At 34.8% G+C, this 11,191-nt stretch overlaps 1 protein-coding gene across 1 annotated transcript; it reads left to right on the forward strand.

Annotated features, from left to right (window-relative positions):
* The first annotated feature begins 3,094 nt into the window (after nt 1-3,094).
* On the forward strand, nt 3,095-7,176 carry LOC123313240 (laccase-25-like). Its single transcript, XM_044898016.1, has 6 exons — nt 3,095-3,321; nt 3,709-4,176; nt 4,752-4,947; nt 5,104-5,316; nt 5,482-5,712; nt 6,738-7,176. Exons 2-6 carry the CDS (start codon nt 4,063-4,065, stop codon nt 6,914-6,916), a joined length of 933 nt encoding a protein of 310 aa, XP_044753951.1. The 5' UTR covers nt 3,095-3,321; nt 3,709-4,062; the 3' UTR covers nt 6,917-7,176.
* The last annotated feature ends 4,015 nt before the right edge of the window (nt 7,177-11,191 follow it).

Here is an 11,191-nt window from a genome sequence, read left to right on the forward strand (position 1 = left end):
ATTCTGAAGTGGCGAATCGGGACTTTCTAGAAAAATATTTCAGCAAACTGAAAACAGTTGAAATTAATCTGCGTATAACAATAAGAAAAAGTCATAAACTTATATGTGTCCTCGCGATCTCAGCCATCGAAAAACGACTTCCTTTGAATAAGACTATGATGATGATGTGAATAATTCCATTCTTTCACAGAAAAGAAAACACGAAGTGTAAAGTACCAAGGTTGGAGGGAAAAGTGCAAATTGAGCAATTTGAGTCGGCAAACGTTTTAACAGTATAAATGATATGAATGTAATGATGAGTGAATTAAAAAATAATTTTCTGATTATTGAAACACATATCAAGATATCAAAATTTGAATGAGCTAGCTGGTTAAGCCTGTCGGTGAGGCTCGACGGCACTTAGGAGAGTTTTCAGAGACTGTCCATTCTGTATGAATGACAAATAAACTCTGAATCAACAGGATAAAAAGATTTACAGAATACCTCGACATTGTAGCAAACGCAAAAAATGCCCTGAAAGAGAGAATCTTGTAGGGACGCGGACATAGCTTTTTTGAGGCAAATACATTAGAACTCTGGGAGAGTTGTAGATGTCCTAGCAGCGAGAAGATATCTGACTCATCAGTCAAAAAAATCACCAAAATCAGTGAAAGAAGACCATCGGTTTCCACCGTCGGGTTTTTATCTGATAACCTGAGATACATTGACTTCAATGAGACCCTTCACACGTGTTCTTGTTCACTTTCGCACCGAAAAGCAACCGGATGATACTTTCGGCGGCACTTATCGCCATTAATCAGCTTTGGGGTATGCCGGTGCGATGCAGCTTTTCGATGATCGGGTTTTTACCGTACGGTTCAGTCGTCAATGAGCGTGTAAAGCGGAGAATATTTCTCATTTTCGACACCGCCAGCTTGTTTTCCATTTAAAATTTCATGGCAATGTTACAATGAGGAAAATGTAGAATTATTAATATATGGGACAAATACTCTGAAAGATATCGAGCTAAAGGAATGTAAATTTGCTCAAAATTGAAACAAGATTTCATGGAAATTGATCACAGGGAAAATAATTAAATGTTGACACAAGCTCGATGTGCCAGAGGCATCGAAGATACTGGGGTTCATTGGGACTCTGTAACTGGGTGGCGAGCTGTAGACGATATAACAGAGAAAACAGCTCTAATGTAGAGCACAATAGATTTTAAGGTCGCAGTAGAACGCAACCCCCTTTTGAATACTGGGTGAGTCTTTGACTCGTACAAATATTTCAACAGTAGGTTCTTGAGGTGAAAAGAAACATTTTTTTCCTTTACCATTTTTTCCCGATACAGGCTGTTGAAAAACCATATAAAATGTTATTATCTCACAAATGATTTTATTGAATGAAATGAATTTCGGAATATAGTTTTTTTCGAACACCCACGTCTTCCAGTTTTCTCATAATGACCGCTATCAGAAATTCAAAGAACCCAACTCTTGAAACTAAGTTGGACGCTATCTAATGAATATTTGAACATTTTATAGAATAAAAGTGTTCTTCATATTTTCTCGTATGATGCGCGGTTTTCGAGTGATTTGATGTTCAAAAATTAAAAATAACTGTGAAATTTGAAAAATTAGGTACTTTGGCTGAATACAACGCTGCTTAATAGATCCGCAGATGTATAGTGTCACATATTTAGCTTGTTATTCTGAAGGTAATTTTGTTTTTCCAGAGGGGTCGCACAGCTCATCATGAAAACTTAAAATGGCTATATATTTTTATCAGGACCAAATTTGATAAAATGATGTAGAAAAAAAGTGTTTCTTTTGATCCCAAGAATCTTCTGTTAAAATATTCTTACGAGTCAAAGACTCACCCTGTATAGAAGTGTCACCTGAATAGCCACTTATATATTGTACCTATTCAAATAATCATTAGATATATTATTCAACAGAAAATAACCAACATTTTTTCACAGCTGTTGTGACAGGAGATCACGTTGTGAGTTTGATAGATGAAATTTCATATCGATCTCCCCCTGCTCCTCCCCTATCACAACTGGATGACTTACCTCCAGAGCAGTTTTGTAATGGAGACAACAGACCTGCAAACTGCGAACAAAACTGCATGTGCACGCACAAAGTGGATATACCACTCAATGCGATAGTCGAAGTTGTATTGGTGGACGAAGGTAATTAGTTTTGTTTTATACAATATATGTTTTTTTACAATATAGGTATGGTTTTCCCTAATTACCGTTCATATCTTTGGCAGCATATTCTGCTGCTGAAATCAAGGTATCTTACAATAAAATTCCTCTTTACGGAAAAATAGTGTTTCATACACTGGTACCTACCTTCCGATAAAACTTTACAGAAAAAATATACAGAGGCATCTTTACTAACGATGTGTCAAAAATTCAGGAGGTTATTAGTCAGAAAATATTAATATTTCATGAAGAATCAATGGGGTATTGTCTAGTCCACATCAGGAAATTTTTCTTGGCAACGGTTTATAATTTGGAGCATAAGACCAAGCGTAGTTTTTTTAACAAAGAGGAGGTTTTCATAAAATGAGGTTTTAGATTGTAAATTTGGAACTCGCCAGAAGTTTGTTTGAAATAATGAAAAAACATCAACGTATCGAAAATCTCAACGGAAGATCTCTTGCCCTTCCGTTTTTATACCAACGAAAATGAGAGCAAAGTTCTCATTGTCTCCAGGTCCCAGGCCTCGAGAGGTCTCAAAGAGGTGATTATTCGACCCCAAGATCTTCCATTTTTTCAGACAAGCAATCTCTTTAGCACAAAACCCCATTTTTTCTCAAGGGATTTCCAATATCCAATAAAATAAATATCTGAATCTGACTAATAATTTTTATTAAAATTGTACAGGAATCTCCTTCTGATAATATTTTACCCGACTTTAGTAAAGACCCCGCATAGTTATCAATAACAAAAATATGCTATTTTATTCCGAGGAGAAAACTCGATGCAGAATTCTGATATATTCTCTGAATGCTTTATTTCTAGTTTTTCTTATATCTGTTTTTTAATTCGAGTCCAAACAAGCTATGAGATAAAAGATAAAACTCATTTTATTTCAGTGCAAGCTCCAAACCTGAGCCACCCATTCCATCTTCATGGATACTCATTCACAGTTGTTGGAATCGGAAGGTCTCCAGACAAAAACATCAAAAAAATCAATTTACAGCATGCACTAGACCTGGATAGGAGAGGTCTTTTGAACAGACACTTCAATTTGCCTCCATATAAAGACACTATCGCAGTACCGAATAATGGTTACGTTATATTGAGGTTCAGGGCTGACAATCCAGGTAATTTTGTTGTTTGGTCTAATAAAAAAAACATAAACATATACTGGCTTTCTGACTTCGTGTTAAATTAAAGAGAAATTCCAAGTAAAATCAATTTATCCAGCCTGATAACTAATTTCGTCATTTTTCTGTTTCATGGCGGTTTTGCTATGAAAGGAATCAAAATTTCTCATGTTTTTTATTGTTCTTTTGATGGAGTCTCTTGATGGTCTAATCTGGTCGAATCCATTATGATAATAAGACGTTATTTGTATGAAAGTCTTAGAAACGACAATTTTCCTCAAAGCTTGATTGACATGTTTCCAAAGTATTGTAACAATTTGATTCTGACTGCACTAAAGATGCTTTTTTTTCATTCAATACAGACATGATTTTATTTGATTTCAGGTTTTTGGCTATTCCATTGCCATTTTCTGTTCCATGTCCTGATTGGAATGAATGTCATTCTTCACGTTGGAACACAGTCTGATTTACCCCCTGTCCCGAAAGGTTTTCCAAAATGTGGTGATTTCACACCTCCTATAAGATTGGATTATAAGAATTATTATGATAATCCTCATCAGAAATAGTACCTTTCTTGAAATGCGTATTAATAAGTGTTATTTATTAAGCAGCTCGATGTGAAATCTCAGGTCATGGTGGAGACCATAATCGTTTCAGTTTACTTATTTATTGTTTATATTTATTATTTATACATCTTTTTAGTTAATTGTTTGATTATTTCATTTTTCACACTACCTAATGAATTTGAGTTTGCGTATATTTGCTTATGTCATCAAGGAGAGGGGAAATGCTTACAGTTTTAATTTTTCCACAACTTTTATTCATTATTTTCAGGTTTTTCAAAAAATGGGAGTAGGTATATATTTCAAGAACTCCATATCCGTTTATATTTTTTGGAATTATTCTTCTCACATGACCAATAAAATTTATCTATCTACTTAAATATAACAAAACGTCGTTACTATACATCATATCTTCTCTGAATAGCTCATATGTGCTTTATTCTTTTCCACTGAAATCAATCTATTCAGAGTTTCTTCTTTTCTTAATTTTTGTTAATATTTTTTTTTATTCAAACTACCATATAAATTTGAAGTTATGTGGGAAAGAAACGGATTGACAGGTAGACTTTGTAATCGTGAGTAGGTATTGAATTTCAATTTCGCTTTGTAAATACCGGTGCTGGTGAAATCGGAGAGAAAATTTAGGACAAAACATATATTATGTTCTCTATTGGCAAGGGTTCACAAATATCCATAAAAAAGATTTTCTGGAAAGACACAATTGCTGAGGATATCCGCTATATCACATTTCAGCTTTATTCTTCATTTCGCATGAACCAGTGTATATAATTTTGGAGCTGTATGGGGAAGTAGCAATAACAACGTCAATTTTTACAATTTTCTCACCTCTCCTTTCCAATCCAGGTTTTGAACCCACTCGATGCCATTTGCAACAAACCAAGAAAGGACGCCATATGTGTAAGCCAACTAAGAAATGCCAAAAAAGTGGACGAAGCCCTGCTACAAGATAGACCTGATGTGAAAATCTTCCTGCCTTTCAAATTTTTAGTTTACCAATTGGCCGATTTGTTCCGACCACATACGTACAAGAATTTCTTAGGTATAACTTTTTTATTTGCTCACAATGTAATTGGACAGGACCATATATTCGACCTTATATTTCCTATACGAAGAGAATGTCTTTCTTGCGGACAAATATACTCACAAATGAATAGTTTTTATTTTATCCAGCGAAGTCAAGTATAAATTTTTTCAGCTGCACCTGGAGGTGACCACGTTATAAGTTTGATCGATGAGATCTCATATCGTTCAGCACCATCACCACCTCTTTCTCAAATCGATGACATACCACCCGAGCAATTTTGCAATGGCGACAACAAGCCAGACTCCTGCGAGCAAAACTGCATGTGCACTCACAAGGTGGATCTTCCGCTTAACGCTATAGTCGAAGTTGTTTTGGTAGACGAAGGTACTATAAACTGAATTAAATTTACACAGCAGCCAAAATGCCAACATCTTATTTCTTATTCAGCCCTTGAAATATTTTATTGAAAAATAGGATAACGTACACTCAAAATGAGCATGAGAGACCTGAGCCTCATTGATATTTTCAACTTATGACCTTTTTTTTCAGTCCAAGCACCAAACCTGAGTCATCCATTTCATCTTCATGGTTATTCCTTCGTTGTTGTTGGTACTGGAAGATCACCAGACACGAATATCAAGAAGATCAATCTTAAGCATGCTCTAGACTTAGATAGAAGAGGACTGTTACATAGGCACTTTAAACTACCGCCATATAAAGACACCATTGCTGTGCCTAACAATGGATATGTTATTTTGAGGTTTAGAGCCGATAACCCAGGTTGGTAGAATTTTTCAATCATCATATTCATCATGCTAGTTGTTCTCCATTTTTAATTAGCCCATAAACTTTAACGCCTGCCAGAAAGAGATTCAAATAAATCCCAAGCAATCATTCGTAGTTAGAAAAGAAGGGAATGTGTTACCTGATCCCCAAATTATCCTTCATGTATCAGTAGCAGGAGTTTCTCACTCCACACAATTAATCCACAGATTAATTGAAAAATAAACATAGAGAATGAACCGAACTTTCCCTTATCAGCGGTACAATATATATGGCAGAAAAATGTTAAAGAGACAATTAGCTTATGCGCCATCTGCCCGGTACAGTTACTAATTTGATACAAAACTAAATTGACATAAGGAATCTTTAGCACACATTTTAAATTTTCTTGTAGTAAGGGAAACATTTTTGTAGAATTTCCAAAGGAGAATAAGAATATTCGAATTAGCTGTTGATTATGCAATTCTTATCATCTTATCAATGAAACATATGAGCTAATACGAATCTTTACCTGATTTTTAGTCCTCCTATTCTCAATTCATAGGTACGATGTTAAAAGCCGCTGCACTTTGTTGAAGTGAAATTAAGTAGCACTACTTAATCTATCTCTTGACTCGATAATATTCAATCAAATCCATAATTGAATTCTCTAGTTTTCGAATGGTTGTATGCAAGAAGATACTATGTATTGTACATATATTAAATCCCAGAAGGATTCATATCCATTAATGGTCCATAAACAATCCATGGTTTTAACCGGACCTAGGATTTATAGATTTATTAATCTAAGGATTTATGGCTTTAATGGTCCATTGAAAATGTAATCCTCCATAAAACTACGTATTCACACTTATAATGGTCGTTACTGCAACTGTGTGTTAGATTAGTCTAACAAACTGATTATACCTTTGCGCCTTCTACCAAAAATTATCCTAGCCAGTCAGCTAAATTATTTTGTACCTATATCTATTGTCAGATATTTGGCATCGCAATAAGCACTCATATTCATCTCTTATTCCTAGGTTACTGGCTATTCCACTGCCACTTCCTTTTCCATGTGTTGATAGGAATGAACCTTATACTCCACGTAGGCACCAAGGCAGATCTACCACCAGTGCCGAAAGGATTTCCCAGATGCGGAGATTTCACACCACCAATAAGAACGGATCACTTGAATCAGTACCACAACCCATACCATTAACATTTTGTGATCAATTGATTCAGTAACGTAACTCTCAGGTGATGAAAATCAGTGATTCCTAGAATATTTATTTATGAATAGGTGAACCTTCGACTTCGAATGACCGAAGTTTTCTACTTTTGTAACCAAATGGTCAAGGTGTTAAGACCAACTAGTCTCTTTAATTTTGAAGTTGAATACTCTTGAGTTTGTCAGAAAAAAAAAAAGTCAATTGTGCCTTAGTTTTGTACCGATAAAAAATATATGTTTTTGTTATGATAGTTAGTCTATTATTTTCCTCTTCCATGTTACTATAGGGCCATTTGAGTGCTTTCTCCTGCTAGCCATTCATAGCGTGATACACGGCCAAAGGTCCGCTATAATCAAACAAAATTAGTCCTAAGAAATGGCTAATTCGAGTATATTCTATTATGAGGTCCACAATATTTAACCCTAAAAATGGAGTGTTCAATTTCGGCAATTTTCAATGTTTCTTTTTGAAATTTTATCCACTCATTCATCTAGGGGAAGGTAAATCACGTCCGGGATTAGAGCGAATAACCATAGAACTATGTGTGAATAACAATAGCTATTGGGTCACGTGACAATGAACGAATCTAAACTTACAAGACCTTAAGTAAGATCTTAAATCCCGATTGGCCCATTGTTTACAAGATCCAATCGCCATTCTTGTCCGCTTGTTCGGATATGCGGAACATGTAGATACCATTGAAGGAAGGGCATGTAGGTACTCGAAAAAAATAAAACAGATCCTATGTTCCCTACCTATATTTTCGGAAATGTTGGAGGCAAAAACTCCCTATAATAAAGCCCGTTTGCAACTGCCGAGAATTCTCTGGAGATTCTCTACAAAATTCTCGCAAGAAAACGGCAGAGATCATAAAGTAAGTCAAGATGGGTGTGTTCTGTGGGAGAGATTATTTTGTATGCAACTGAACAGAGAATTCTACCGAAAGTGCGTATGCAACGGTATATAATTATAAATTCTCTAGAGAATTCTCGGCTGTTGCAAACGGGCTTAAATAATAATTGCGTTTTAAGAATAATGCTTATCATAAGCAAGACTTCTGAACGTTTCAGCTTTCTTTATTTAATAAAAAAAAAACAGACACCGAACAAGAGGCATTTTTTTATCGAAGATGTATATAAAGCTGAAACTATAGAGAACAGAGAAAACTTGCTGATGTATATTATATTTTAATACACAATAAATTGTTATATGTTACCGGAATTATTTATAATCCGGTATTCTACACAGTACCTATATAAACAGGCTGAAACATTCGGACAATTTATGAAATATTATTCAATTTCTAAATTTCTAATTTTCTTAGCTATTTTATACTATGTAGAGAGGAGTATAGGGCGAAGAAGTGAGCAGATTATAAAATTTCACGTTGATTCTATATTGTAATATTGTAGATAGGTATTTAGATGCACGGCCGTCTAAAGACAAGGTTTAGAAGGCCGTGTTGAATGGATACTTTAATGAAGATTATAATCACGGCTTCGGCAGCGTGTATGTATCTAACTAGTTCACTACCTTTTTTCCCCCAAAACTGTTGTCAACAGTCCCAACGGCACTGTTGTTATCAGAAGCTCAGTGTGTGCTTAATGCTGATACCAAATATTTATATCTCAATTAACGATACATCTTCTTGAATTTTTGAATGTTCACCCTCCGCCCAACCTCAAAATAATGTTATTGAAAGCCTTCATTAAAGCTTCCTTTCGCTTGTCTACGCACGGAATTGCGTTTTTATTTTAATTACATATAATTAAAAGATTTTCTCAAAACTTAATCACCCTGTATCTCAAAAGAGGTTCCGGAATTCGTTCAAATGCACTTTTTTCCTAAAATTAGTCCAAGAATTGCCCTCACTTATTTATTAGCATGTCTTGGAACAGGGATAAGGATTTTCAATACCCCTCCACCACCCCATATATGTACTGAAATCGACATAATTTTCAAGCAAGCACGCATAAAACCACACTGAGCTTCCCGCGCCCAAAAAAAAATCCTGGCAATGCTAATGATGTTGAGAAAGCGAATTTTGAAAACTGATAATCTGTTTCACGTATGCGGATCATAGGATTTTGAGCTTGCTCGCTCATTGACCAAAATTAAAAAGATTGACATCAATATATCGGTAAAACTTTCGAGCATATGCAGCTAAGTTATTGCGGAAAGACCGTTTTTCAAAATTGAATGCTAATTGAATTTCTAATGATTTTATTTTCAATTTCCAGTATTCTAGAAAATAGTAATATTTTTCTTACACATTATACCTAAGGGTTTTGTGGATAGAAATTCAAAACATTATCATTCCTATGTCAATTAATTGAGAAATTGAGAAAATTGCTCAAGTATTTGTCTGAAAAATTTCGCAATCCTCAAGGAAACAATAATTTTGCAATCTTAGAAATTGTCTATATATTTTGAAAACCAGCCGAATCTGCAGCACTTTTTTGTGGAAAGATTTTTTTCAATAAATTTTCATGCCCATGTTCGATAGTTTCTCCTTCAAAATAATATATTTGGAAACACCGATTATTTAAAAACATGAACTTCGATCAACACAAATTTTTCAAATTTTCGCAATTGACTGTTTGCGATATTGATTTTCGCACTGGCTAGAATATGGTACATATATTTTTCTCTCTCTTGAAGTTTTCCCATAAGATTAGAAAATTAACCTAGATTAATTTTTTTGGAACACAAAGGCCTATTGGCGAATAGGTGATGCAATAAAAGAATTATTTCAAATCTGGAGTATGTATATTTCTTTCATTTTACACAGCAAAAAATATAGTACAACCACATAGACATAAAATAGATGTTGTATAGATGTTCAAGAACAAATATGTATCAAAAATAGCACATCTTATAGGAGCAAACGACTCAGTGGATTGAATAAAAAAATTTTGAGATTTTATGTTTTAAAATAAATAAAAATAGAATAGTTTACATTTTCAATGACCACTGTGTGCGAAAACGAAGAAAAAAATCAATAAACTACACAAACTTTTGTTACGATGATGAAAATTGCAACAAGTAAGAAACAAAAGGCTGTGATATGCTCATGAAACGACAAACCACACCTAAAGTTCCTTTCTCGTAGCAACTTAGCTCGATACATTGAAATTGTTCCACATACGTTGTAATACCGGCACCTTTTTTATTGCTGATATAGCTTTATGGAAAAAAACACCATAGAGAAGCTGTATCACCAACGGAAAATGTGCCATATAGCGAATCCCCATCGACACATATCCGATGAAAGCTCATACCTCTTGCGAATGTTCGATCTAGTCACACAATTCATACCTGTGACCTCACCGAACACTCGAAAAATATATGAACATCGTGGAGAACACTGAAATCCAAATGAAACATATAGACTCAGAGAACCAATCGCCTTTGTTGAGAAACTTGAGGCTGTGATATGACTTGGAACAGCATACACAGTCAGAAGTTACTGCACAACAGCAATCAGTTTCTTCATCTGAAACAGAAAATCGTAGAAGACACTGAATGTATTGTCACATTTCGGTGATGAAACCATATGATATCCAGAATCACTCACACGGCTAGATCACCAAAGATGTGGAAATACAAGAACTAAATAAAAAATGTGAAACAAAACTAATACAATAATTGACGAATAAAATCTTACCACAATTCACAACAAAACTTCAAACACGAATAAAACTAAAAAAAGGGAAATGTAACAAACCAACTAAAAACTATTCAACAGGCGACTTTTTCCAGCATCATGGCGAAACGTTCGATGTCGACTATGCCGTACCCAAGCCAAGGTGAGGTACATAGGGTGGTTCTTATCCAATCGCCTATGGGAAACGTTGGTCGAGGGGGTGAGATTTGGATTTCTATCTCTTGCGCACAGCTTCACGCGGTCCCTCTAACCTTTTCTATGGCGATAAATCAAAGGGAAGGTTGAATTGATCTGCGGAATTTACCTGAGTGGAAACATAAAAATTCCTGGTGTGAATGATCGTCCCGTCTCTCTAGGACAGGTGTGGGAAAATTTCCTGAAATAAAAAGCTATGACTTCGTAAGTTTTGGTGATTATCCCAATTATATAGCGTTTTATCTAACTATAAGACAAGTATTAGAAATATGATATGAAAGTGAATCAATTGCATATTAATAAACAGAAGTTAATTTCACCAATAAGCTAACAATAAAAATGGCACTTCATTATTATATAAATATTAAAAAACGGTTGTATAACCAATCATAGAAGACACAAA

Source organism: Coccinella septempunctata, chromosome 5 (assembly GCF_907165205.1).
Source record: "Coccinella septempunctata chromosome 5, icCocSept1.1, whole genome shotgun sequence".
Classification (NCBI taxonomy): Eukaryota; Metazoa; Arthropoda; class Insecta; order Coleoptera; family Coccinellidae; genus Coccinella; species Coccinella septempunctata.

What these genes read in the sequence shown, in the direction of transcription:
- LOC123313240 (XM_044898016.1), top strand. Translation starts at nt 4,063, where the DNA reads ATGAATTTGAGTTTGCGTATATTTGCTTATGTCATCAAGGAGAGGGGA. An exon ending in TACGTACAAGAATTTCTTAG is followed by an intron (nt 4,948 to 5,103) that starts GTATAACTTTTT and finishes AAATTTTTTCAG; the next exon opens with CTGCACCTGGAGGTGACCAC. An exon ending in AGTTGTTTTGGTAGACGAAG is followed by an intron (nt 5,317 to 5,481) that starts GTACTATAAACT and finishes CTTTTTTTTCAG; the next exon opens with TCCAAGCACCAAACCTGAGT.